The sequence below is a fragment of the Theropithecus gelada genome, chromosome 13 (genome assembly GCF_003255815.1).
Source record: "Theropithecus gelada isolate Dixy chromosome 13, Tgel_1.0, whole genome shotgun sequence".
Taxonomy (NCBI): domain Eukaryota; kingdom Metazoa; phylum Chordata; class Mammalia; order Primates; family Cercopithecidae; genus Theropithecus; species Theropithecus gelada.
Genome location: NC_037681.1, coordinates 23,799,577 through 23,827,369, shown reverse-complemented (window position 1 = coordinate 23,827,369; position 27,793 = coordinate 23,799,577). Strand labels below are relative to the sequence as shown.

At 46.1% G+C, this 27,793-nt stretch overlaps 2 protein-coding genes across 7 annotated transcripts in view; one reads left to right on the top strand and one right to left on the bottom strand.

The window, feature by feature from the left end:
- TRAPPC12 (trafficking protein particle complex 12) overlaps window positions 1-14,699 on the bottom strand; it is a 106,983-nt gene extending 92,284 nt beyond the window's left edge. Inside the window, exons 1-2 of one of the 2 annotated variants that reach the window (XM_025353866.1) lie at window positions 14,504-14,699; window positions 7,237-8,305 (exon numbers count right to left, since the gene is read on the bottom strand). In XM_025353866.1, the coding sequence (XP_025209651.1) occupies window positions 7,237-8,305; window positions 14,504-14,664 (1,230 nt within the window). In that variant the 5' untranslated portion in view covers window positions 14,665-14,699. The remainder of the gene's footprint in view (window positions 1-7,236; window positions 8,306-14,503) is intronic. The other variant, XM_025353867.1, reaches the window with a different exon arrangement.
- A 1,715-nt stretch (window positions 14,700-16,414) lies between these two features.
- Window positions 16,415-27,793, top strand: part of EIPR1 (EARP complex and GARP complex interacting protein 1) — a 169,751-nt gene continuing 158,372 nt past the window's right edge. For 3 of the 5 annotated variants that reach the window (XM_025353986.1, XM_025353983.1, XM_025353982.1), the window contains exon 1: window positions 16,415-16,699. Coding sequence is in view for 3 of the 5 variants with exons in the window: in XM_025353983.1 (XP_025209768.1) it covers window positions 16,658-16,699 (42 nt within the window). In the remaining 2 variants the exon portion in view is untranslated. The remainder of the gene's footprint in view (window positions 16,700-27,793) is intronic. The other 2 variants (XM_025353987.1, XM_025353984.1) reach the window with 1 other exon arrangement.

The window sequence follows — 27,793 nt, the reverse complement described above, 5'->3', positions numbered from 1 at the left end:
ACCAACATGGCGAAACCCCTGTCTACTAAAATTACAAAAATTAGCTGGGTGTGGTGGCGCATGTCTACTCAGGAGGCTGAGGCAGGGGAATTGCTTGAGCCTGGGAGGCGGAGGTTGGAGTGAGCCAAGATTGTGTCACTGCACTCCAGCCTGAATGACAGAGTGAGACTATGTCTCAAAAAAAAAAAAAAAAAAAAAAAAAAAAATTAGCTGGGTATGGTGGTGCATGCCTGTAGTCCCAGCTACTTTGGAGGCTGAGGCGTGAGAATCACTTAAACCTGGGAGGAGGAGGTTGCAGTGAGCTGTGATTGCAAAACTGTACTCCAGCCTGGGCAACAGAGCAAGATTCTGTCTTGAAAAAAAAAAAAAAAAAGATGTAATAATTTTGAAATCAATAAAAGCTGCAAGAATCTGTAGCTAGTACACCTGCACCCAAAATTAAAATTTCTGCCCTTCAAAAGATACCTAAGAAAATGCAAAAACAAGGCACAGAATAGTAAAAAAAAAATTTGAAACACATCTATGGTATATGATAGCTCATTTCCAACTAGGATATTTACAGAACTCTTAAAACACAGTAACAATAAGACAAATATCCACAGTCTGAAGGATAGAGAAGACATCTGAAGAGATACTTTATAAAGATATACAAATAGCCTATATATCAAAGGATTAATAGATCAGATCCTACGTATCAAGTAGCCTATATAACCTCAGTCATCAGAGAAATGCAAAAATCGAAAAAAGTTGATTATACCATGGATATAAAATAATTGGAACTCTCATGGGCTGCTGATGGAAATGTGAAATAGTGTGCCCACTTTGGAAACTGTTCTATTTCTTATAGAACGAAATGCATACTTATCATAAACCCCAGAAAGTACGCTAGTAAGTTTTTACCCAAGAGAAACGAAAATATATCCACACAAACGACTGTGCTCAAATATGCTTTCCCAACACTCTCATTTGCTAAATTACTAACAGGAGACAGTATGTGTGAGTGTGTGTGTGAGAGACAGAATATACAACATTCTCTCTCTATAATAAGTTCCACCTACAGAGCCCTTTGTGCTTTATTCTAAAAACTCACCTACGATTTATAACATAATTTACTAGAAAATGGGTTTTGAACGTACTTACAACCTGGATAATTCTTATATATGCAGCAGTGGGAATTTAGTTAACAGCAAAGGCTCAAGGCTGGCAGTAATTATGGATTCTAGATTCAAGATTTTTGGTGCTGGAAGGACTCACTGGAGGAGACTCTCAGCCATCATCCACCAATCTTTGATCTCCCCTTCTTCTTTTTTTTTTTTTTTTTTACTTTAGACAAAGTGTCAGAGTGGCTGGAATGCAAAGTTGCCCAGGCTGGAATGCAATGGTGTGATCTCAGCTCACTGCCACCTCTGCTTCCTGGGTTCAAGTGATTCTCCTGCCTTAGCCTTCCAAGTAGCTGGGACTGCAAACGTGCACCACCACGCCTGGCTATTTTTTGTATTTTTACTAGAGATGGGGTTTCACCATGCTAACTAGGATGGTCTCGATCTCCTGACCTCGTGATCCGCCCGCTTCGGCCTCCCAAAGTGCTGGGATTACAGGTGTGAGCCACCGAGCCTGGCCCTCCCCTTCTTCTAGTAACAGAACTTCGGTTTTGCCTGGGCACATGACCCCTTACCTAAAGACTATTTTCAGCCTTTCTTGCAGCTTGGTGTGGCCAAGTCACTAAATCCTAGGCAGTGGGAGGTGAGTGGACACATTGTCTTCCAGATGACGCATCGTAAAAGGAATACTGCAGAGCTCTCCAGCCTTTCCCTCTTCCAGATAGCTGGAAGACAGCAATGGGAAAACGCTTCCTGGACTTGGTTGAGGAAGGTGGAGCCAATCCACAGCGCTGGTTCCTATCTCCAAAGTGTTCCACCACCCTGAAATAAACAGGGATCCCATTCCAGCCACCGTACCTTTGCCTTGCTTTGTTAATGCAGCTGAGCCTACAGCCTGACTGACAGACTTACCAAAACCTTTCATTTTACAGAGAAGAAAATAGAGCCACAGATGTTCAATGAATTCCCTTACGTTACACAGGTTATTGGCAAAGCAACAATTTGAAACCAATTCTTCCAATTCAAGACTCTTCCTAAGTTCACATACTGATCAGGGATATGTCTACGTATCAGGCAACTTCTGGGACCCTGGAGGAGACTTAGCTACTCATTCTTTATAGAACACTAAAATGAAGCCATTTGACTTCCAGTTCTTCTTCTTTTTTTTTTTTTAATGTGGGTAAATAGAAAAGGCATTTTATTTTTAAATTTTAGAATATTTAGTTGACAAATACAAATTATATATATTCAAGGTATACAACATGATCATTTGTTATAAGGAGACGTTGTGTACTGAATTCCAAATCCAAATAATTAACACAACTGTCACTACCCATAGTTACTGTGTGTGTGTACATGTGTGAGGGTGGTGAGCGGACACTTGAAATCTGCTCTCATCAAATTTCAAGTAAACACTGCAGTATTACTAACTACAGTCACCATGCTAAATGTACATTCCATCCCCAGCACTCCTTCCTCTTGCATAAATGAAGCCCTGTACCCTTTGAGTAACATCTCCCCATGCCCCTCACACTCCCAGGCCCCAGCTTCTATGAGTCCGACTTTTGTAGATTCCACATGTAAATGAGATCACCTGGTATTCATCATCTTGTGTCTGGCTTATTTCACTTAACCTAATGTCCACCAGGTGCATGCATAGAGTCACAAATGGCAAGGTTTCCCCTTGTTTTTTAAGGACTAAATAGAATTTCATTGTGTATATTTTCTTTATTTTATTTTTTAAGAGACAGGTCTTACTCTGTTATCCACGCTGGAGTGCAGTGATGCAATCACAGCTCATTGCAGCTTTGAACACCATGGCTCAAGTGATCCTCCTGCCTCAGCCTCCTGAGAAGTTGGGATTATGGGCGCGAGCCACTATATACCACATTCTCTGTCCTCTCACCTATCGATGGGCGCTTAGGTTGATTCCCTATCTGGGCTACTGTGAAGAATTCTGCAGTGAACATAGAGCGCAGGCATCTCTCTGATATCCTGATTTCAATTTCTTTGGATACATACCCAGAATGGGGGACTGTTAGATCATATGGCTGCTCTATTTTTAACTTTTTAGGGCACCTCCATAATGTTTTCCATAATGGCTGTATTAATTCACATTCCAACCAACAGTGTACAGGGGTCCCTTTCCCCACACCCTCACCAACTCTTGCTGTCTCCAGAGTTTTTGGTTAATAGCCATGATATCTCATTGTGGTTTTGATTTGCATTTCCCTGATAATTAGTGCTGTTTCTAGTTCTTTGATTTAAACAGAAATCTTTCTGAGAGAAATATAATCAGTCATTTTCTATGGTAGAGAGAAATACAACATAAGACAAAGAGGCCAGAACTAAGGCAAACAGGACCTGTGTTCTGGCATTGGCTCTGCAGTGTACTGGCTGCATTACCTAGGGTGAACACGCCCATGGGAATCTGCCTGGACCTCTACTGAGCCACAGTGCACTGAAATTATCCATTTGCAGGTCTGCCTTCCCTTGTCTAGGCCATCCGTCCTGGTCTGGGCTGGCGGATGGGCCCCACGCCCTCCTTTGTGTCACGAGGAGAGAGGCTGTCTGGGACATGGCAGGCTTGCTGGCGAACGCACAAGTCATTCGGATCTGTTTCCTCATCATAAAAGGAGAAACAGGACTGAATCAGAGGCCTTTCAGCTGTTTTAAGGAACAGGTGCTTTCCATTCCTTGAAAGCTTGGAGCTTGCTGCAAGGTATTCGGTACTCTTAGCCCTACTCACGAAATGTCATATGCTCACCCCAGCCCTTTTGTCAACCAAAGTGAAACACCTCTGCCCATTTCCAAATGTACCTAAGACCCTTGGACTCCAGCACCCAGTTCGGAAGCAATAGGTTAAGTCTTTCCTGTGGCAGCCTTCAGATTTCCTCTGAGTTACAGTCAGAGGGAGAAGGAAACAGCGAGCATCAGAGGGTTTGAAAGACAGTGCTAAAGGCCAAACCCACAGATGTTAAAGGAATTTCACAGCAGAGAGGACACACAACAGAGAGAAGGGAAGAAACATGGAGAAGAACACGAAAGCCATCTTGGGGGTACAGGGTACAGAGACAAGACCAGGGAGTGGGAGAACAGGTAAGGATTCAGCGACAAATAAATCTAATCCTACAATCCAAATACCCCTGACATCAAAGTCCAGAATTGGTATTCATTAAAAAGATCCTGCAAAGGTTAAAATATGCTCAGTATATTCTGCCTAAGATGGTAGAGAAGGATGCCTAGACCAATGCCTGGTCAAGAGTAAGCACACAATAAATACTGTAAATGAATATTAGTAAATTAGTCAATGAATATTCTGGAAAGACTGCCATGTAAAATACCCAAAATATGGATGTCTATAGGCTTATACTTCAGTTATCTGAAAAAATTAATTGGCTTCATTTCTCTAGCATGTCACTTTTCTTTTCCTAGAGAATTCATCACTCCTAGGTCTCAGCCATCTATCAATTCAATAAAAATAGTTACAGTCATACAACTGGCTTATTGGCTTACCCGCCTGTGTTCAGGAGTGGGTAAGTGGCTGCACTAAAGGGGGCTGTAGGTCCTTCTTTCAGTTCAGGAAAACAGACGCGCACAGGACCTGAGGCCAGTAAGCTGGGAGGTGGGGAGCCCCGCCATGTACAGTGCCATATGGAAACTACTAATCCTGTCCCACAATTTGGTTGCAATAAACTAAAACTGACATGCATATGATTTAATCTGATACATATGTATACATATATTTATAAAAAATTTTATCATACAATGCATGCTACATGTTATCGTCTGTCCTGATTTTCAAATTTAATAGTATGAGATGAACCTCATTAAGTATTCTGTTTTATATGTTTTTTAAAAATAGATTTTACAATTTATATTATTACTCACCAATGATCAGAGGAAGATTTTATTACTCAGAGCACTTTTAGGTTTGCTGCAAAATTAAGCAGGGTATAGAGATCTTCCATATACTGCCTGTCCCCCCCAACACACAGTCTTGCCCATTAGCAACACACCTCACCAGAGTGGTCCACTTACTGCAACTGATGAATCTACACGGACACAGACACATCATTGTCACCCGAAGTCCACAGCTTACATGAGGGTAGACTTTTGGTGTAGTACATTCCATGGGCTTGGTAAAATAAATAACAACATGTACGCAGCATTAAAGTATCACACAGAATAGTTTCATTGCCTTAAAATCCTCTATGTTCCGCCTGTTCATCCCTTCTTCATTTTAAAAACTTACATCAATATTCCATTGTAAAGATGGGGTGAGTCATATGTATTCAAGTCTCCTAATAACGGGCTTTTAGATTATTTCAGATTCTTCGCAAATATAAACCACCCTGATAGACATCTCAACAGCTGGTATATGTATACAAGTATGATTATCTCCTCACAATACATTCCTAAGAGTGGAATTTCTGGGTCAAAGGAAATGCACATGTTGATGTGCATTTTAAAATTTACTTAAATATGTTTGTACTGATTTTGGTCTCATCTGGGCTGCCTTAGAGAGACTATTTTCCCACACTTCAACAAACAGTAAATCATGATTGATAGATGGAAATGGAAATGACTGAGTGTGATGGCAGCAGGAGGCAGACAAATCTCAGGCAGACAAATTCTAGGCAGACAGGACGTCCGCGGTGAAATCTGACTGTCCAGCTCCAGAGTTTAAAGCCTGGCTGCAAGTCCCGGATAAACCTATGGAAGGGACTGAGACCCTCTCGTCCCATGTGGCGCACTTTTATCTGACTGATTACCCCTCTTCACCTATTTTACATATACCTACCCTTCCCCAGTTGGTTTTTTCCACTATCGTTCCCACCTTTGAGTGGTGACTTCGTTTTAGCCTTCTTTTTTGCATGCTCACAATCAGCATGCACCCCTCCATTCTGAGCCCAAAAAAGCCCCTGAGTCAGCCACATCAGGAGAGAGACCACCTGACTTCCGGTGGGGAACCACTCTCGCCTCCTCTCTGGGCTGAGAGCTGTTTTGTGCTCAATAAATCTCTTGTCCGCCCTCCTCACACTCGGTTGTCAGCATAATCTCGTTCTCTTGGAAGCAGGCCAGGAACTCAGGACTCCGCGGAATGCAGGTACCAAGACAGCAGTAACCCTGTAATCCTCCATCCCCCACTCCCTTCGGCTGCCCCACTCGACGGGAAGCAATGGTCTGTTAATGTGCCCGTTTGGAGCTGTTAAGATGCCCGTTAGTCGGGCTGCAGACGCGGGTCGAAAAGAGCCATGTGCACGCTCCAACGTCCCTTCTGGGGCTTCGGGGTCGCGGGCGTCGCTGTTTGGGCGCCACGGTGTTCCCCTCGCCTGGAGGCGAGAGTCCACTGTGGGAGTCACTTGTCACATGCCTGGTCCAGCTACAAGCCCCGCGTGGAGCCTACTCCTGTGCTGGCGGTTGGAGAAGCCCCAGGACCCCTGCACTCGGTTGCTCGCACAACCCACCTGCTGAGGGCTGAGAGCACAGTCACCGAGGCCACAGGATATGCCAAAGCGCAAGCCACGGCGGCCCGGCAGGCCTAGTGGGCGAACCTGGGCCAAGAGGCCTGGGTAGGGGCATCGCCGACCGCGGAGGTCTCCGGCTGGCAAAGCGGCACCGAAAAAAATCCTGCGTTGTCTTTCATTAGCAGTGAGATCGAATATTTTTATATTACTATTTAGCTTAACATTTACATATTTCTGTGATTTGTTACTTTTTGGGTCACGCATATTTTTCTTATTCAACCTATAAAAATTCTACATCAGGCACGTTAAATGTTACAGGAATGTATTTTTCCCTATTTTAAAGAAAGAAATGAATTTATCATTTACCGGAGTTTAAATGTCAGATGGATTACAGGACATGGAGAACTGACTGAGAGAATTACCATAGAACTGTCTGCCTTGCTGGTATTGATTTCTGCAACTCTGAGTAGCAGTCCATTAAATACATTCTGTTGGGGGAAACCAACAGATCCTAACTACCCAGGCACAGAGGAACACAGCCGCTCCCAATCGGATGTTAGGAACTACTGAAAACAAGGCTTTCCCCGTCCCTTGAGGGGCACCACGCGTGTCTCACAGAGGCAGAGGGGAGGCGCGCCCTGCGGAGGCGGGAGACCCGGGCTCACCTGGATGTTGTCGAACCTGAGGCCCGGCATGGTAAGGTTCTCCTTGTCCACGAACACGGCGCCGCGCTGCTGGGCGGCCACGGCCCGCAGGACTCCACGCGTGGCCTCGCCGGGGAGCCAGGCGTCGTTCCTCCGGTCCATCTCGCTCATGCTCAGGGCGGTGGCGAAGGGGTCGTCACTCCCCGCAAACACTGCCTGGATGTGCGCGAACGGCTCTGGCGACGCCGGGGGCGCAGCGGCCTGGGGTCCTCGCATGGCCGCGGGTTCGGGGCGCCCCTCGGTCCCGGGCACAGACACGGGAGGCGGGCTGGCTGGAGCCGGGGAGCCCGCGCCGGGGTTGCTGACGGAAACGAAGGCGGAGGTCGTGAAGGAGTCGAAGAAGTCCGAGGCCAAGGAGTGGCTGGCGGCCGCGTCTCCGAAGAACGTGCTGAGGCTGGGGCTGGGCTGCACCGCCTGGGGCGGCGTCCTGGCCGGGGCCTCGCTGGCGCCTCCGAAGCTGGGCGACTTCACCATCTGCGGCTCGAAGCCGTCCCGGGGGGCCGGGGGCGCGCGCTGGCTGAAGATGGTGCACACCGGGACCGGCTCCGCAGCGGGAGGCTCCTGCTCCGGGCGCGCGGCTTCGCTGCCGGGGGCCTCGCGGGCCGCATCCTGCCTCGGGGCCCCTCCGCTCCTGGGGGCCGCGTCCTCGGGGGCGTCCTGGGGCGCACAGTCGCCGTGGACCTCGCCAGTGGGACTCGGGGTGCCCGCGGGCTCCGGGCCCGGGTCGCCTTCCCCTCCGGGCTCAGCTTCTTCCCGCGCTCGGCCCAGGTCGCCCGCGTCGCCCTCGCTGTTGTTGGGGGAGTCGGAGATGAGGACGCTCTCCATCATGTGCTCGTTCAGCTTGTCCGCGAGAGGACTCGAGCCTTCCGACGCGGTCTCGTTCTCTTCGGATCCAAACTCATCTCCGCCGAGATCGATGGTTTCCTCGTGGAACAGCAAGCCCTGCTCCTCCGGAGGCGCGAGCTGAGGGGGGTGCGGGGCCTCCGGGGCCGGGGTCTCCTCGCCGCCGCCGCCAGCGTCCTCCATGCCCCTGAAAGCAAAGACAGAAAGAAGGCCCCTCAGTGTGATCTTCATTTATCTTAACCGAAAAATGCCTATTGCTTATAGACTCAAATGACTCAGACTTCCATTTCTCCGGCTTCTTATCCATGTGCTTTTGATTATGGTAAAATACACATAAAATTTACCACTTTAAGTTCAGCAGTGTTAAGTGCATCTACATTTCTGTAACCAATCTCCAGAACACTTTTCATGTTGCAAAACTAATATCCTATCCCCATCAAACATCCCCCCGTATACCCATCTCCCCCTGCCCAGAACATCCACCATCCCACTATAAAGTAAGTGGAATCACCTGATAATCGTCTTCTTCTCACTGGCTGATTTCACTTAGTATGAAGTCCTCAAGGGCTATTTACACTACAGTTTGGTCTGTTTTCCTTCCTTTTTATGGATGGAAAATACCTAAGGTATGTGTACACTACATTTGGTTTATCCAGCTATCTGTTGATGAACATGTGGGTTGCTCCCATCTTTTAGCTATCGTGGATACTCCTGCAATGAACGTGGGTGTACAAATATCTCTCTGAGACCCTGCTTTCAATCACTTTGGGTATATACCTAGAAATAACTGCTGGATTATATGGTAATTCTATTTTTAATTTTTTTTGAGGCACCAAAAATCTGTTTTTCATAGTGGCTGAACCATTTGTCATTCCCACCAACAGCGGACAAGTGTTCCAATTCACATCCTTGCCAACACTTGTTATTTTGTTTTTATTTTATTTCATAGTAGCCATTCCAATAGGTGTGAGGTTCCAGCCATATAAACACTATTTTATTCTGAGACTCAGCTAAGTCCCTCCTCTTCCATGAACCTCTCCCAAGACTCTTCAATTTATAATAGTCTCTTCACTCTTCCCCATGCTGTCCGCCCCCCTGCCCCAGCTCATATTATCTGCCTAACTCTGGAAATCTGAGACAGTGAGAATGACATGAAAAACTTACACAGTAAGAAAACAACAGCACGCTCACTAAGCACTGATGGCTGAAGCTGACAACACAACTAGCTAACATTTATCGGCACATACTATGCCCCTGGCTGTATACACATATGCCTATGTGATTCTCAGAACACCACTCCGAGATAGCTGCTAGCACTGTCTTCGTTTCACAGATGAGGACACTGAGGCCTTGGGAGGCTATGTTAGCCAAAATCACATAGCCAGTGAGTGGGGAAACCAGGACCAGCCGAAGCCGGCATGTTGAGGGGCCACTGGCTGGTAGAGGCCACAGAATGAAACAAAGAGCTCGAACTGTAAAAAAGTATTTGTTCCTTTCCTTGAAAAACTTTTACTTTATGTAGTTTTACTCTCATAGTGAACAAATTCAAGTTAAGGAAATCTAAGAGACTATGATAAAAGATAAGGGATTTTTTTCAGAATAAAACAACACGTACCTTTTTTACTTAAAAAATGACACTTAGCTGATCTCTAGATAAGACTACCCTTTTCTCACTGTCAGCACTTCCATCACAGTATTCCCAAAGAGTCGGCCTTCCCAAAGCATTATGTTAAAGTAGTTAATCCAAGTTATACATTTGAAGAAGTTTCCGGTTCAGCCTGGTCAGTTACTAATTCCCTTATGCATTCATCCAATAATTGTTAAGTGCAAATGAATAAAAAAATCCAATGAAAAGGAGTAAAACCTTTGTTTCCTGCCATGTTTCACCGCGAGCCCAAAGAACAAACTGCCCTAGAACCCCAAAGGGGGAAGCCCCCTGGGCATGCTAAGGCTGCTCCTTCAGGTCCCACCTGCACAGGGGTAGAGGCTGGGCAGAAGGAGCAAACAAGCAGCCTGAGGCAGTGCCCTCTGGAGTCTCCCAGCAGGACCTGAAGGCACTACCGTGGTCTGCATATTTTATTTTAGAAATAAGAATTTATTTCCATATAAGCTAATGATGAGAGAAAGGGATTTTCCCTCCCTCTCATCTCCCCTCAGCCCTAACAAGATTCTAGGTTCTAAAGCTAATTCTGATTCAATCTCACAGATTTAAAAAGTTGTATTGCCTTTGTGAAGAAACATTTTTTAAGAAACAATTCTTACTATTATGAAGATGAAGCTGCTTTAAACTTCTAAGATTTAGGGAAATCTGTTTATCAGAGATACAATAACAAAGAACATCGCCTAGAAAAAATTACCAAAATAATAAAAATTAAGGTAAAATGCTTCTAAATTATAAAGCTTAAAAACTTTATAAAATGTAAATTAAAGAGAACTGATAAAATAGGAATGTCCAAAATTTTCATTAATACCTGCAGACCACTTTTGAGAAGAGAATAAAAAAATAAATTTTATTCTTAAGTAAATACCAAAGTAATAAAAAGCCCTAATAATTTAGGGCAGGGATGATCACTTTTGCTTTCACACAAATAAAATCTGGATGCAGGAAAATGCTTGTAAGGATCTGAGGGTTTCTTCTCTAGAAAATCAAGAGGAATGCTCAAATAAAAATGATACAAAACATGATTTAGATGACGCTTTTATGAATGGGAAGACATAAAGTTACATCTATATAAATTATATACATTAGATTTTGTTACAAGGGACATATAATTTTTAGCAAAATAGCTTCTTCACTTCAAGGGTTTCCGTACGCTAATCTTGTTCCAATGTAAGGTTCAAATGTAAAGCAGACAGTAGTAATAACCATGTGTATATGACCAGATAGTTCTATAACCATAAAAAAAGTACAACTAGTAGTTAAGTCTTCCCACAAAGAAAATATAGGGTCCAGATGGTTTACCAGTAAAGTCTACCAAAGATTCCGTACAGATAATTCCTATAGCACAAAAATTCTTGCAGAGAAGAAAAAGGACACACGACCCAATTCACTTTATAAGGCTAACATAATCTTGAGACCAAAATATGACAAGGCCATACTAAAAGGGAAACTATCATCTCACTCATGAACACACATGCAAAAATCTTGAAATATTAGCTAACTGAATCAGCAATGTATTTATCTTCATACCAAACTCAGGTTATCCCAGAAATGTACTGTTGGTTTAATGCTAGGAAATCTTTTTACGCAATTCAACACACTGATAGATTAAATCATAAAAAGTACATGACTATCTCAATAGATGCACAAGAAAGTATCTAATAAAATTCAGCATCTGCTCAAGATAAAACCTGTCAGCAAACTAGCAACAGAACGCAACCTCCTTAACGCAATCAAGGGTACTTACCAAAAACCTAAAGGAAACCTCAAATGAACAGTGAAACGTTTAAAGCTTTCTCTTTAAAAGTAGAAAAAAGATAAAGATGTCCTCTTAAACATTTTTATGCTGCCTAATACTAGAGGCCTCAGGCAGGATTAAGACACGAAAAATAACTAAAAGCTACAATAAAAACTGAAAAGAAAAAAATATAAACCTTCATTCTTCATGTATGATTATTTATGTAGAATACATAAAAAATCTATGGTATAAAGACTGAACTATTGGGCCGGGCACGGTGGTTCACGCCTGTAATCCTAGCAATTTGGGAGGCCGAGGAGGGTGGATCACCTGAGGTCAGAAATTCAAGACCAGCCTGGTCAACATGGTGAAACACTGTCTCTACTAAATATACAAAAATTAGCCCGCCGTGGTGGCGGGTGCCTGTAATCCCAGCTACTCGGGAGACTGAGGCAGGAAAATTGCTTGAACCCGGGAGGCAGAGGTTGCAGCGAGTCGAGATCGTGCCGCTGTGCTCCAGCCTGGGCAACAACAGCAAAACTTCATCTCAAAAAACAAAACAAAACAGAAAACAAGACTGAACTATCACAAGGGAATGTGTTGCACACATTAAGGGAAGAGATGATTTCCCTCAAGTGATGTGTCAACAAATCATGCATCTGGGAAAAAACAAACTTGGAATCTTGCCTCACCTCAGACATAGTATCAATCTCAGGGACATTAAAAACTTAACTGTGAAGGCCGGGTACAGTGGCTCACACCTGTAATCCCAGCACTTTCGCAGGCTGAGGCGGGCAAATCACCAGGTCAGGAGTTCAAGACGGGCCTGGCCAACATGGTAAAACCCCATCTCTACTAAAAATACAAAAATTAGCCAAGTGTGGTGACGGGTACCTGTAATCCCAGCTACTCTGCTACTCAGGAGGCTGAGGCAGGAGAATCACTTGAACCCAGGAGGCAGAGGTTGCAGTGAGCCGAGATCGTGGCACGACACTTCGGCCTGGGTGACAGAGCAAGACTCCATCTCAGGGGAGAAAAAAATTAACTGTGAAAGGCAAAACTTCAAAACTTTCAAAAGAAAATATAAGATAATAAACTAGGCCTAATAAATAAGTACAAACCATAAAGGTAAAATGGATACATTTGCTATATTAAAATGGAAAGTTGTATCATGAAAAATCTAAAAAAAAAACAAATGTATCATTAAGAATCTATAAAAAGGGAAACAAACAAATGTAACTGAGAAAGGATTAACATGAAGAATACATACAGAATTCCTACAAATTAATAATAGGATACTAAATGATCCATAAGGAAAATAAGCAACAGGGCTGAAAGGGGTGTACCTTTGAACATCCCTGTTGAGAAACCACTTGGTATTATCTAGCAAAGTTTAAAAAGCACATATCTTATCACTTCAATAACTATACATTTTTATTTTTCCCAGAACAATTTTTCACCCATGGTTTAAGTTATTACTATTATTTTATTAGTATTGTTATTTTCTGAGACATAGTCTTGCTCTGTCACCCTGACGGGAGTGCAATGGGACGATGGTGGCTTACTACAGCCTTGACCTTCTGGGCTCAAGCCCATCCTCCTGCCTCAGCCTCTGGAGTAGCCGGGACTACAGGTGTGCGCCACCACACTCAGCTAGTTTTGTATTTTTCGTAGAGATGGGGGCTCAATATGTTGGCCAGGCTGGTCTCAAACTTCTGGGCTCAAGTGATCCTCCTGCCTTGGCCTGCCAAAGTGCTGAGATTACAGGCGTGAGCCACTGTGCTTGGCCTCAGTAAAATCATTAAGTGTCTCCTTTCACTCTTAAAGGAGTCTTGGTTGAGACAATTAATATGCGGTCATAGTACCTAGGACCTAGCAATTCCATTGCTAGATACATACCATGGAGGAATACCTGTACATGAGCAGTGTAAGCTATGATGCTGACTTCCATAAATAACAAATCAAAATACCTTTCTTCTAAGTCCTAAAAGAAAAAGCAGGCTGGACACAGTGGCTCACGCCTGTAATCCCAGCACTTTGGGAGGCCAAGGCAGGCACATCACAAGGTCAGGAGATCGAGACCATCCTGGCTAACATGGTGAAACGCCGTCTCTACTAAAATACAAAAAATTAGCCAGGCGTGGTGGCGGGCGCCTGTAGACCCAGTTACTTGGGAGGCTGAGGCAGGAGAATCACTTGAACCCAGGAGAAGAGGTTGCAGTGAGCTGAGATCGTGCCACTGCATTCCAGCCTGGCGACAGAACAAGACTCCATCTCAAAAAAAAAGAAAAAAACAGTGGAAATAAACACTGCTTGTAGACACAGTAATAAGTAAATAAGTAGACTGTGGTATACTAAAACATAAAATATTAAAATAGCAGTAAAAATCAGTGGTGAACTGTTCCATATCTAACATATAAATTATGTTTGGATCTCGCAAATACAATTTTGCACAAAGAATGAGTAGAAAAATAAACAGCATGACTCTGTATATTCAAAAACATGTTAATGAAACAAAAGTGTTGAATCCACACACTTTTTTGTGTTTGGCAGGCAGGTCATTAGTAACCTCTTTCCGCAGGAGGGTGAATTAAGCCTAAGAGAAGTTAAGGGGCTTGCTGGGGGGCCAGGCTGGCACCGAGCCTGGAGCTGGGGGTCTCGGGGACGCCTGGACGCGCGCCAGCGGGTAGCTTCCCGCCCGCTTCGCACCAGCTTCCCCTCCCTGTAACCTCCGCGGGCTGCAGAGACGCTTCCAGCCCTCTGCAGACGTGGAGCGCGAGGGCCGCGGCGGCGTGGAGCCTGGCACAAGGCCCGCGGAGCACAGACGCCCTCGGGTGGCAGGCGACCCCGCGCCCGGACCCCACGCCCACTCTAGCATCGGCCCCAGAGAAGGTCCCCCGGGCTGAGGCCGAGGCCGGCGTGCTCCCTCCCCGAGGAGGCTCTACACGGTCCCATCCCCTCTTGACTGCCGAGGCCCTGATCCTCACCTGCCACCCGCCCACTGGGGCTGGGGGAAGGGGGCCACCTGCGGCCGTGACCAGGGTCCGAGAAGAAGGTGACAGAAGCCGGGAATCGGAGAGGAACCAGCAGCCCGGGCAGCCCTGTGCGCCTGCGCGTGCCGGGCCGCGGCACGCCTACTTCCGCGCATGCCTGGTGCAGGAACCCGTGGCCATGGTCCCAGGCCGGAAATGGGGTTCGTTTCCGGTTCGTCTGCTGCGAGCGGGGCCTGGAGCCCAAGGTGTGAACGCGTCTAGGCAACCAGGAGCCGGTAGTTGAGGGAAACGGACCCTGTACTTGGAAATGGGAACGCAGACAACACTCCATCTAGCCTGATTCTGTCACTCAGAGGCAATAGGCAAGCCTGTGGCAGATGCGGCGGGTGAAAGGGAGTCCCTTAGGCTATTTTTATTGGCCAGCATAGCCTAGAAATCAGTGTTTCTAGGGATTTGTCTTTGTGTTTCTCTGTATTTTGTAAGTTTCTCACCATGCAGCTGCAGTAGTTGCATAATAAAATTGATGATAAAGATATCAGTGATAGGTGGGTGGATTTAATCCCGAAGTATGAAGGCCCTGTTAGCTCCGCAATATCGGCAAACGGAGCGGCTGAAAAGGATGATTCTCACGTCTGGGCCATTGCTTACTTGCTTTCTTACTTTTCTTACTTTTTCTTTCTTTCCTTTTTTTTTTTAGACCGAGTCGCCCAGGCTGGAGTGCAGTGGCGCGATCTCGGTTCACTGCAACCTCCCCCTCCCAGGTTCAAGCGATTCTCCTGCCTCAGCCTCCCGAGTGGCTGGGATTACAGGCGCGTGCCACCACGCCCGGCTAATTTTTGTATTTTTTGTAGTGAGGGGGTTTCACTGTGTTGGCCAGGCAGGTCTTGAACTCCTGACCTTGTTATCCACCCGCCTCGGCCTCCCAAAGTGCTGGGATCACAAGCGTGAGCCACCGCGCCCGGCCTGCGTGATTTCTAATGTAATCTCTAAAATCTCATCCACTCAACAGATATTCATCCAGCCTTAACTCCATACCACGTGCCGTGCTCAACTGAGCAAAACCAGACCCAACCATTTCCGTCACGGAGATCGAGATCAATAAAGGGTAGAGGGGAAAGCTAATCACAGAAATTGAGGAAAGGTGCGGGTCCTGGAAGCCCCGGTGGAAAAGGCTAGCGGCGTGATTCAGCTATGATGTATTTTGGAGTCCTTGCAATGCCATTTCTGCTGGCCCAAGGCCAGGGCAGGGACTTTGGGCGGGATGTGTAAGAGGGGCGGTCTCTCCACCACAAGTCTTCATTCTTTGGAGACCTCTAGGAACCCCAGGGCCTTCCCTTCCGACTCCCATTCGGAGGCATATGCTGGTCCAGGACCACCAGTGGTGAAGTGCCGGCTTTCATGATAACCCCATCCTTGGTAGGGCTTCCTTTGCCACACAGTGCTGGGCACCTGCAGAAATACATTTGGCATGGCCCTGACTTAGAGCACCTGGGGTCGAACCTAAGGGAGTCAGACAGCTCAGGTGCCCATCCTGGCTACTCAGTGGACCAATGCGCGCTGCGACTGTGTTACTCAACTTTGCAGCATCTCATCTGTAAAATGGAAGTGTAACCGCTTACTCATAGGGTTGGATGAAGCTTCTTATGGCACTGCGTGTGAAGCGCTGACCCAGCGCTCAGGAACGCCAAGTACAGTACAAATGACAATACATGGTGGCGCCCAACTACGGCGCGAGAGATTCTTAGATGCGATGGCTAGCTAAGGCTAATCGCCGCTTGCTGCCGACGGTCTGCGCCCAGAGCCAGCCTCCGCAGTCCGCTCCGCCCACCACCTTATTTCCTCTTGGCCGGGTTCTCGCCTCCAGTAGCCAGCGCGCTGAGAGCCCGGATGTGAGCCCATGTGAGCATGCGCAAAAGCCAGCGCCGCTGCCATTGGTCGCTGGTGAGGAACAGATTGATGACACATCCGAAAAATAGGAAGTGGCCACTACGGAAGCTGTTCTGGTCCAGAAAGGCTGCCAGTTTGGAGTCGTTTGCTGCGCGGAAGGAATGAATGGGCGCTGGGAACACTCCCGCCAGGTGGGGACGCGCCGGCCGTAGCGAGGGCCTTAGCGTGTGAGTGGCCGGGGTCTGGTCGCTTCCCCGCAGCATGGAGGACGATGCACCAGTGATCTACGGGCTGGAGTTCCAGGTGGGTCACTCGGAGGGCGGCAGGTGCTGCTCGGCCTGGCTGGTGACAGCATGAGCGGTCCCATGGTGACTTCGGTTTGCAGATCTCCCACCAGCCCTGCAAGGACCCGTGTCCGGTTCCCATTTTGCAGAGGAGTAAACTGAGGCTTCAGGAGGTTAAACGGTTGTACTGGATAACAGGGTTGGCACAGCCGGCCTGCCTCCTTCCCCTTCACATCCTGTTCCGAACATACTTCTGACCTGGAAGTTCTCACTCACTTTGGTGGACTCATTTGCTTACACGCCTACCTTTTCCTCTAGAATTTGAGTTCCTGAAGGTAGGGACTGTATGTTGTTTTAAAAAAAATGGTTTGACTTTAAAACAATTTAAAGTATTTAGAAGAGTTGCAAAGATACATAGAAAGTTCTTTACCCTCCACCCAGCTTCCCTTAATGTTACCACTTTACATAACCATGATACATTTATCAAAGCTTAGAAATTAACATTGGTACACTAATATTAAGTGTACCACTAATATTAAGTATTACTTAATAATAAGTATTAATAATTAATTAAGTATTAAGTAACTGTCTTCGGATTTAACTGTTTTCACACTAGTGGGGGCCTATTTTTTATCTTGTAGTTTCCAGTGCCTATTCTTGACTGTCATATAGTAGGTGTTCAACAAATGACTATCAACTGAATGAGCCCCCAGAGCATAAGCAATGCACATGGCAGTTCAGGACAGCAAGAGAGCTGACGTGGATAGAGCAAATGCGTCAGGGGGAGTGAGGTAGGGGATGAAAAGAGCTGGGGAGGAAGATGACGATTGTATAGGGCCTGTTAGAGCCCTGTACTGGTTTTCATCTATTCAAGTAGCTTTTGAGAATGTATTATGCCTAAAGCACTGAAGGACAGATAAAGAGATAGAAACACAGTTCACTGCCAGAAGAAATACTTGATACATAATTTTGTGCAGCAATATGTGTTAAAAATATAAATGATGTCTGGTTTTTTTTTTTTTTTTGAGATAGAGTCTTGCTCTGTTGCCCAAGCTAGAGTGCAGTGGTGTGATCTCGGGTCACTGCAAGCTCCACCTCCTGGGTTCAAGCGATTCTCCTGTCTCAGCCTCCCGAGTAGCTGGGATTACAGGCATCCACCACCACACCCAACTAATTTTTGTATTTTTAGTAGATAATGGGGTTTCATCTCTTGGCCTGGCTGGTCTTGAACTCCTGACCTTGTGATCTGCCCACCTCAGCCTCCCAAAGTGCTGGGATTACAGTCATGAGCCAGCGCACCCTGCCTAAGACAAAATTCTTACAAATAAATTTTGTACAGGGCAGCAGCTAAGTGTCCTGTGTAATAAACTAGGCTCTAGGATTTGACCAGTGGCTGTATCACATTCACAAGGCTGATGGCTTAACTACCAGTGATTTAGCTCTGGACTGTGTGTCACTCTGCTTAGCACTGTACAAATATTTCATTTAATTCTCACAGCAATCATTATTGGTAGGTGTTATTGTTCCTGTTTTACAGATGAAGAAACAGGCTCAGAGAGAACAGTTACCTGTCCAAGGCCACTTAACTAGTAAATGATAGACCTTGAATTCTGACCTAGTTAGGCTTTTAACCCAAACTGACCTCAAAGCCCCTTACCTGCTAAGTTCTGCTGCTTTCTCCTTAACTAGATATACATAGGGATACATGGGGAGGGACCACATGAGTAGACAGAAGGTTCCATAATCTTGTACTGCTTGAAGGTGCATACTCTGCCAGTGCTACTTAATATAACTTCTTGATCTTAAGAAATCTCTCAAAAAACCCAGAGGATTTTATCTTCAGCATCTTTGTATCTTTGAGGTTAACTGAAATGTCATTTTCTGAGATTTGAAAAATGAATGAAATCGATTCTCCTAAGGGAGCCAAATATATTATTGGATTTTCTTCTTTATCTTAAAAGAAGTAGCTGACTTTTGCTGCTTGGATTTTATTGGATAGTACCATGGACCAAGACTTTCTTGAGTTTGAAGAACCATCATTGCAGTAAACAAGAACTGAAAACGATAGTTTTTTTTTTTTTTTTTTTTGCTTGTCAGTGACATTCAAATCCCATGGAAAACACTTTACATGAAAAGATAGAGATCTGATTATTGACCACTGAGTGAAGGTAATGAGACTTGAAAGGTAAAGGGCAATACTACAACTGCAAGTAAAAGAAGACCAACATAGAGGGTCGTTAAGATCGCAAAATGCCGAGCAAATTCATGGTAATGATTCTGGATTTTTTCATCATTATATTTGAAACGCTTTTGCACACTTTTAGTTTACTGGTCAGTAGAAATCCATTTTCTCAAAATGAGTTTAACAAATACTTGTCAGTTAACAAAACAGTAGTTCTTTGTGACTATCTCAAAGTGTATACAAACAGTATGACTTCTCTCCTGCAATCATGTTTTTTTGAACTTTTGACATTAATAGACCTTCTTTAGTTGTGTGGGTCAAATCTCCATGTGGCAAACATGCCTAGTGATGGGAAGAGTGAACCTCTAGGCAGCAGTGGCTTTGCCCGTGTGTAGGTCTGGGGGCAGGCATGTGACAAAGATGGACCAGCGGCCAGCAGGGCCTGCAGGTGTGGGCAGAGTGAGGGCTGCGTCTGTCAATTCCCATTTGAGCCCACTGCTGTCAAGTGAGCTGGGCAAGACCAGAAAGGATGGCCAGGGTGGGAAGGTGGGTGACAATGATGACTTGGGCTTGTTTCAAGTCGCTTACCCTTAGGTTTACCACCAAAACCAGTAAGCAAGCAGGGCAGGTTGTAAGCCACACAAGGGTATGAGTGCCTCCTTCCTGTTCTGGGAGGTTCTCCTGGAGTCCTGAGATCAGTGCAGTCAGGTCACAGGGCAAAGAGACCAAGGGCTTTTGGCTTTTTGTGCCATCAGGCTGAGGGACAGATGGACCAGGCCAGCGCTCAAGGGTCTGCCTGTTGCCAAGTGAGGAAAGAGTTTTGAAATGGAAGATAGAGGTTAAATTTTCTTTTCTTTTTTCTTTTTTTGAGACGGAGTCTCGCTCTATCACCCATGCTGGAGTGCAGTGGCGCGATCTTGGTTCACTGCAAGCTCCGCCTCCCAGGTTCACGCCCTTCTCCTGCCTCAGCCTCCTGAGTAGCTGGGACTACAGGCGCCTGCCACCATGCCTGGCTAATTTTTTGTATTTTTAGTAGAGATGGAGTTTCAGTGTGTTAGCCAGGATGGTATCGATCTCCTGAGCTTGTGATCCACCTGCCTCGGCCTCCCAAAGTGCTGGGATTACAGGCGTGAGCCACCGCGCCCGGCCTAGAGATTAAATTTTCAAATGCTTTTTTATATCCATGGAACTGATAATTTGGTCTTAGGATTTTTCTCTTTTGATCTCTTTGGTCAGTTACGTTAATAGCTTTTTAAATATTGGCCCAGCCTTTGCATCCTTAGAAAGAATTCCATTTGATTGTGGAATAGTCCTCTGCTGGATTCGGTTTATGAGTCGTTTACTTAAAATTTTCACATTATTATCTGTGTATTTTCTTGGTTGAGTTTTGTTTCACTGCTATGCTGGCTGCGTAAAAAGCACTTGGGAATTTTCCTTCTGTTTCTGTGTTGGAAATAACTGAAGGTAGTGATGGTGTTGCCTGCTCCTAAGGCATGGTGCTCTTACGACGTTGACTTTTTAATCTGTGGTAACTAGTTGTTCAGATTTCTTGTCTTTCTTTTCTGATCAGTTTTGGTAAGTTACATTTTCCTGGAAAATCCATAATTTATTCAGTAGACAAATATTTATTTATTCCCTGCAATAAGGCACTATTGTATGTGCCTGGAACACAGCATAGGAGGAAACAGACAAAATCCCAACCCTCGTGGATTTATGCACCCAAGAGGCACCCTTGCAGAGGCATTTCTGTAGAGGAGCGAAGTCTCTGAGAATTGAGGATTTGTCTTTTAGGTTGTTCCCATTTTTTTTTTTTTTTTAATTTCATCAGTTGAATTTTTTTGTTAATTTTTTATTTATTTTTATTTTTACTTATATTTTGGGACAGAATCTCGCTGTGTCGCCCAGACTGGAGCACAGTGGTGCAGTCTTGGCTCACTGAAACCTCCACCTCCCAGGTTCAAGCAATTCTCCTGCCTCAGCCTCCTGAGTAGCTGGGATTATTGGCGTGTGCCACCACATCCGGCTAAGTTTTGTATTTTTAGTAGAGATGGGGTTTCACCATGTTGGTCAGGATGGTCTCGAATTCGTGACCTCATGATCTGTCTGCCTCAGCCTCCCAAAGTTCTGGGATTACAGGCGTGAGCCACCATGCCCGGCCAGTTAAAATTTTTAATACAAAATTTTAAAAACAATTTCCATTCATTTGCTCAATACTTTTTTTTTTTTTTTTTTTTTTTTAGAAGGAGTCTGGCTCTGTCACCCAGGCTGGAGTGCAGTGGCGCGATCTCGGCTCACTGCAAGCTCCGCCTCCCGGATTCACACCATTCTCCTGCGTCAGCCTCCCAAGTAGCTGGGACTGCAGACGCCTGCCGCCACACCCGGCTAATTTTTTGCATTTTTAGTAGAGATGGGGTTTCACCGTGTTAGCCAGGATGGTCTCGATCTCCTGACCTCATGATCCACCCGCCTTGGCCTCCCAAAGTGCTGGGATTACAGGCGTGAGCCACCATGCCCGGCCTGCTCAGCATTTTTCTTTCTTTCTTTTTTTTTTTTTTGAGACTGAGTTTCGCTCTCGTTGCCCAGGCTGGAGTGCAATGGCGCAATCTTGGCTCAACACAACCTCCGCCTCCCAGGTTCAATCTGCCTCAGCCTCCCGAGTAGCTGAGATTACAGGCATGCACCACCATGCCCGGCTAATTTTTTTGTATTTTTAGTAGAGATGGGGTTTCTCCATGTTGGTCAGGCTGGTATTGAACTCCTGACCTGAGGTGATCCTCCCGCCTCGACCTCCCAAAGTGCTGGGATTACAGACTTGAGCCACTGTGCCCGGCCCATTGCTAAGCATTTTGCTGTCTTAATTACCCTCTATGTTCTTCTTCTGTCTTTTATTTGCAGTTGCTTAAATTATTTGTTTCCATTCTTTTTATTAATACAAGCATTTTAAGCACATGGATTTTCTTTCGAACATTCACTTCTTGATTTTATTGTTTTGTGGATGTTTTGCAGCTTTGAATTTAATTTTGAATTTCAGGTCAAATTTCTTTTTTGATCTGAAATTCGTTGGAGGGACCTTTCTCAGTTCTGTCCCTGTTGCCTGCTGTGTTTGGGGGCTGTCTGTCTTTGTGTCCTTTCCACTGCACACTTCCTCCTTGTGCTGGAAGTTTTCATTTCCATCTATGTGTCTTGCGTTGTCTTGCCATATCTTCTTTGAGCTCTGTTTGCATTTTTCTCTTTTACTTTTCTTTTCTTTTTTCTTTTGAAACAAGGTTTTGCTGTCACCTAGGCTGTAGTGCAGTGGTGCAATCTCAGCTCACTGCAACCTCTGCCTCCTGGGTTCAAGAGATTCTCCTGCCTCAGCCTCCCAAGTAGTTGTGATTACAGGTGCACGCCACCATACCCAGCTATTTTTGTATTTTTCGTAGAGACAGGGTTTTGCCATGTTGGCCATGGCAAAGGTTGGCCAGGCTGGTCTTGAACTCCCGACCTCAAGTGATCCTCCCACCTTGGCTTCCCAAAGTGCTGGAATTACAAGTGTGAGCCACCATGCCGGGCCTCTTTTTAAAACAGTTTTTTTGAGACAAGGTCTTGCTCTGTTGCCCAGGCTGTAGTGCAGTAGTGCGATCATGGCTCATGGCAGCCTGGAACTCTTGGGCCCAAGCCATCCCCTGGCTTTAGCCTCCCAAGTAGCTGAGACTACAGGCCCAGCTCATTTATTATTTATTTATTTATTTATCTCTATCTATCTAGTCAATCACTTAATTAATCAATGAGATGGGGGTCTCTTCATATTGTCCAGGCTGGTCTTGTACTCCTGGACTCAAGCAATCTTTCCACCTTGGCCTCTTACAGTTGTGGAATTACAGTCTTGAGCCACCACACCCAGCTTCTTCTTTTTTTAAATTAAAATGATTTTTAAATTGATGCATATTAAATGTATATAGTTTCAGGGTATATGTGATAAATTAATACATTCGTATGATTGTAAAAATCAAATCAGTGTATCTGAGATATTAAATACTTGTTTTTTCTTTGTGTCAGAACCATTCAAACTATTCTCTTTTAGCTATTTTGAAATGTACGATAGACTATTGTAAACTGTGGTGAACCTGCTGATATACCAAACACTATGCCTTATTTCGTCTATCCAACTGTATATTTGTACCTGTTAACCAACTTTTCTTCATCTAAGCCACCTGCTACTTTTCTCGGTCTCTGGGAACCATCAGTCGACTCCATCTTCAGAAGCTCCACTTTGTTTTTTAGCTCCCACAGATGACTGAGAACATGTGTTGTCTTTCTGTGCTTGGCTTAGTTCACTTCACAGAATGACCTCCCGTTCCATCCATGTTGCTGCTAATGACAGGATTTCATTCTTTTTTCTTTCTTTCTTTCTTTGTGAGACAGGGTCTCACTCTGTCATCCAGGCTGGAGTGCAGTGGTGTGATCGCGGCTCACTGCACCTTGCCTCTCAGGCTCAATTGATCCTCCCGCGTCAGGCCCCGGAGTAGCTGGGACTACAGGTGCACATCATCACACCAGGTTAATTTTTTTTTGTGTTTTTTGTAGAGATGGGATTTCGTCATGTTGCTCAGGCTGGTCTCGAACTCCTGAGCTCAAGCAATCCTCCTGCCTTGGATTCCCAAAGTGCAGGGATTACAGGCATGAGCCACTGTCCGTGGCAATTTTATTCTTTTTTGTGACTGAGTAATATTCCACTGTGTACGTATACCACATTTTCTTTATTCATCTGTTGATGGGCACTTAGATTGATTCCATGTCTTGGCTCTTGTGAACGATGCTGCAGTGTACCCGAAGGTGCAGGTATCTCTTCAACATACTGATTTTCTTTCCTTTGATTATCTTCCCAGTAGTGGGATTGCTGGATGATATGGTAGCTCTAGTTTTAGTTTTTTGAGGAAACGCCATACTCTTTTCCATAATGACTGTACTAATTTATATTCCCATCAGTAGCATATGAGGGCTCCCTTTCTCTACATCCTTGCCAGCATCTGCTATTGTCTGTCTTTTTAATAAAAATTATTCTAACTGGGTGAAATGATATCTCATTGTGGTTTTCATTTACATTTCTCTGACAATTAGTGATGTTGAGCATTTTTTTATATACCTATTGGCCATTTGTGTATCTTCTTTTGAGAAATATCTGTTCAGATCTTTTGCCCATTTTTTAATTGAGTTATTTATTTTATTTTTTGCTGTTGAGTTGTCTGAGCTTCGTTTTTTTTTTTTTTTTTGAGACCGAGTCTCGCTCTGTCGCCCAGGCTGGAGTGCAGTGGCTGGATCTCAGCTCACTCCAAGCTCCGCCTCCCGGGTTTACACCATTCTCCTGCCTCAGCCTCCTGAGTAACTGGGACTACAGGCGCCCACCACCTCGCCCGGCTAGTTTTTTTGTATTTTTTTAGTAGAGATGGGGTTTCACTGTGTTAGCCAGGATGGTCTCGATCTCCTGACCTCGTGATCCACCCGTCTCGGCCTCCCAAAATGCTGGGATTACAGGCTTGAGCCACCATGCCCGGCCATCTGAGCTTCTTATATGTTGTGGTTATTAATCCCTTGACAGATGGATATTTGCAAATCTTCACCCCATTCTGTGTCTTTTTCTTTTCTTATCTATTTTTTTGAGACGTGGTCTCACTCTGTCAAGCAGGCTGGAGTGCAGGGGTGCAGTCTCTGCTCATGGCAGCCTTGGTGCTCCAGCCTCCCATCTCAGCCTCTTGAGTAGCTGGGACTACAGGTGCACACCTCCACACTTGGCTGACTTTTATATTTTATGTAGAGACGGGATTTCAGCATGTTGCCCAGGCTGGTCCCAAACTCTTGAGCTCAAGCCCACCTTGAGGCCTACCTTGGCCTCCCAAAGTATTGGGATTATAGGCATGAGCCACCATGCCTGGCTGCTTGTCTTTTCTTCTCTTCCCTGTTTTTAGAAAGACGATTCCTCCATTAAGTTTTACGAGTTTTGTTGATACGTTTGATTACAATTTTCAGCTACCCTGTGTCAATACTGTGTCAACACAAAAACTTTGTGTTTTCCATCCTTTGATGTCTTTTTCTGTTTTTCTTGCCTGCCCGTCTCCCTTTGTAGAGCCTTTGCTTGGCGCCTGTGCTCATTTCTTTTGATCGCTGGTCTTTTCATGGTGAATCTTTCCTGGTCCAGCAGGATCTATATGTGGAGCTGGGCCCGGCCCCCATCGCGGGCTGGCAGGAGTGCTGACAACATGCCGTTGTGTTTGTGAGGAAATTCTTTGAGCTGTCATTTACCCCAAGCCAAAGGAGAAGGGCAGATGCAGGCCGCCCAGGATGCAACGCGTCTCTCCTCAGCTTGAAGAGCCAGAAACAGCTTCCTGAGAAGACACCAGGCGTCCCTGCCTGCCCTACTCTCCTTTCTACCATGTGGTGTGTGGGAAGCACCTGGCCCCAGCCCGGGCACCTGTTGCCGTTGTCCCCTCCAGGGGGACATTGCCCATTTCAGCATTGCTTCCAGGACATGCACGTGGTCCAGGGACTGCTGCCTGGGTGTGCGGGGCTGTGGCTCCCCCAGCCCGCCTCCAGCACCTGCTCCTTCTTGACCTCAGCAGCCAATGCCGTCTGTCTTCAGATACTATGCCTTTGGATTATAGATGTTTCTGAGTTTCACTGTAGATGGAGTTTATATTTCCGTTTTTTCTTCTCCTTTTTTTTTTGAGACAGAATCTTGCTCTGTCGCCCAGGCTGGAGTGCAGTGGCCTGATCGCCTTCTCCTTCCTGCTTTTGTGTGATTTCCCAGAGTCTGAGAGGAAAGAAATGAAGTCTTCAGCCCACTGCTTAAAACCTGAAGTCCAGATTTGACTTGAAAAGTAGCTTTTGTGGCGAGGTTTAGGGTAAACTGGAACATGGACTCAGTCAGGAAAATTGGTTAAGAGGTTGTTAAAATGTAATTTAAGCACAGAATGGGGAGAGGAGGGTAGGGATGGAGAGTGCTGGAAGAGCCAGAGCCCAGGTATTGGGTGTGGGGCTGGGAGGGAGGGGCTCACCCCTTTGTGTGTGAATGGGGCAGGCTGGAGGGAGGCACTCATCCCCCGGTGTATGGATGGGGCAAGCTGTGGGAGAGGGGCTCATCCCCCTGTCTATGAATGGGGCAGGCTGGAGGGAGGGGCTCATCCCCCTGTCTATGAATGGGGCAGGCTGGAGGGAGGGGTTCATCCCCTTGTGTATGAATAGGGCAAGCTGTGGAGGAGGGGCTTACCCCCATGTGTATGAATGGGGCAAGCTGGAGGGAGGGGCTCATCCCTTTGTGATGAAAGGGGCTGGTGGGACTGGGGAGGGACAGGGACCAGAAGGGTAGTAGAAGTCCAAGCTTAGTTGAGTGGACGTGCCCAGGGGCACTTAGTGCAGGTCTGGCTCGGGCAGTGTAGGAGGTGCCTGGGCACTAGATTCGCATTTGGAAAGCATGGGCCTAACTTACAGAAGAGGGAGCATGCCTAAGACGAAGGTGTGGATAAGAAAAGTCAGAATCGAACTCCAGAAGCAAAAATGTAGGTGAAGGGAGAAAGAAGAGCGTGAGGCCATTGGGAAGGCCTTGCAGGGTGTGCAGAGTGTGGAGGTGCCGGTGCGAGGGAGTCCAAGGGCTTGGGCAGGATCAGAGGGTGGAGGCACCCGTTCGAGGGAGTCTGAGGGCTTGGGCAGGGTCAGAGGGTGGAGGCACCCGTGCGAGGGAGTCCGAGGGCTTGGGCAGGGTCAGAGGGTGGAGGCGCCCGTGCGAGGCAGTCCGAGGGCTTGGGCAGGGTCAGAGGGTGGAGGCGCCCGTACGAGGGAGTCCAAGGGCTTGGGCAGGGTTGGCGCTGGTGGCGGCTGTTGGGTCTGACAGTTGGGTGACTGATGACTGAGTTGGGGTCATGACGGTCAGCACAGGGTGAGGAACTGGGCGCAGCTGACTGGAAGGGCTGGAAGGGCACTCCTCGCCTGCTTACCCATCGTTACATCTGCTGTGAGTGGAAGGACGGAGATAGGGGAATAGCTTGGGAGGGACACTGAGTCAAAGACAGTTTTTTAAATTTTTTTCCCCCGTGGAGAAGGAGACATGTGAGCTATTAACTAAGAAGCCAGAGAAGAGGGAGAGGTGGAGAGCAGAATGGCTGTTATGGGGGGTTTCCTGGAAGCCAGAGATGGCTCTGTTTCCTTGGGGACCTGTGAGTGAGTTCTTTCATTGCAGCTTAGGGGGCTAGGCTTGCACGAGGGGCTTGCGAAGAGATTACTGGTAATATCTGCCCCAGGCAATACAAAATGGAGGCGGTGAGGGTGGAATGAAAGCACCTTAGCTATGTGGAAAGGCTTGGATTTCAACAGGTAAGTGCAGGAGCGAATGAATGAATGTGTGTTAGGGCTTCTGGGCTCTCAGAAATAGAGCTTCACCACCTCAGTTTTCCTGGAGGGTTTATTTTCCTTTTAATGCACTTCAATTCTTTGACTGCATTTTTTCTTTTGGGTGTAGATGAGAAATGGGTATTTAGGTAACACAGAATGGGGCAGTTAGGACTTTGCCCCCTTTCCTTCTTTTCCTTTGTTTCTTCTCTTCTTCCCTCCTCCCTTCTCATCTCCTTCCTTCTGCCTCCCCTTTTCCCGCACTTTCCCCTTCCTGACGGTGTCCTGGTGTTTGGTGAGCAGCGCTCTGTAGTGGTCCTTTCTGGAGGGAGACTCTCAATGTAGGAGAGCAGGTTCATCTGCCCCGGCCTGTGTCTCCCCTGCTTCAAGCACAGGCCCCTTTCCACCTGCCGTCCTTAAACCTTCTAAGCGGGAGAATTCTGATAGCAAGCTTTAGTGGACATGGTTTGCTGGCTGTTTCTGGTAACCACTTACTTGCTTAACCTAGTAAGCAAATGAATACAGTTGTGAGTTTCCCAAGGGAATGGTGTGCACTCAGTTAATATGTCTAGG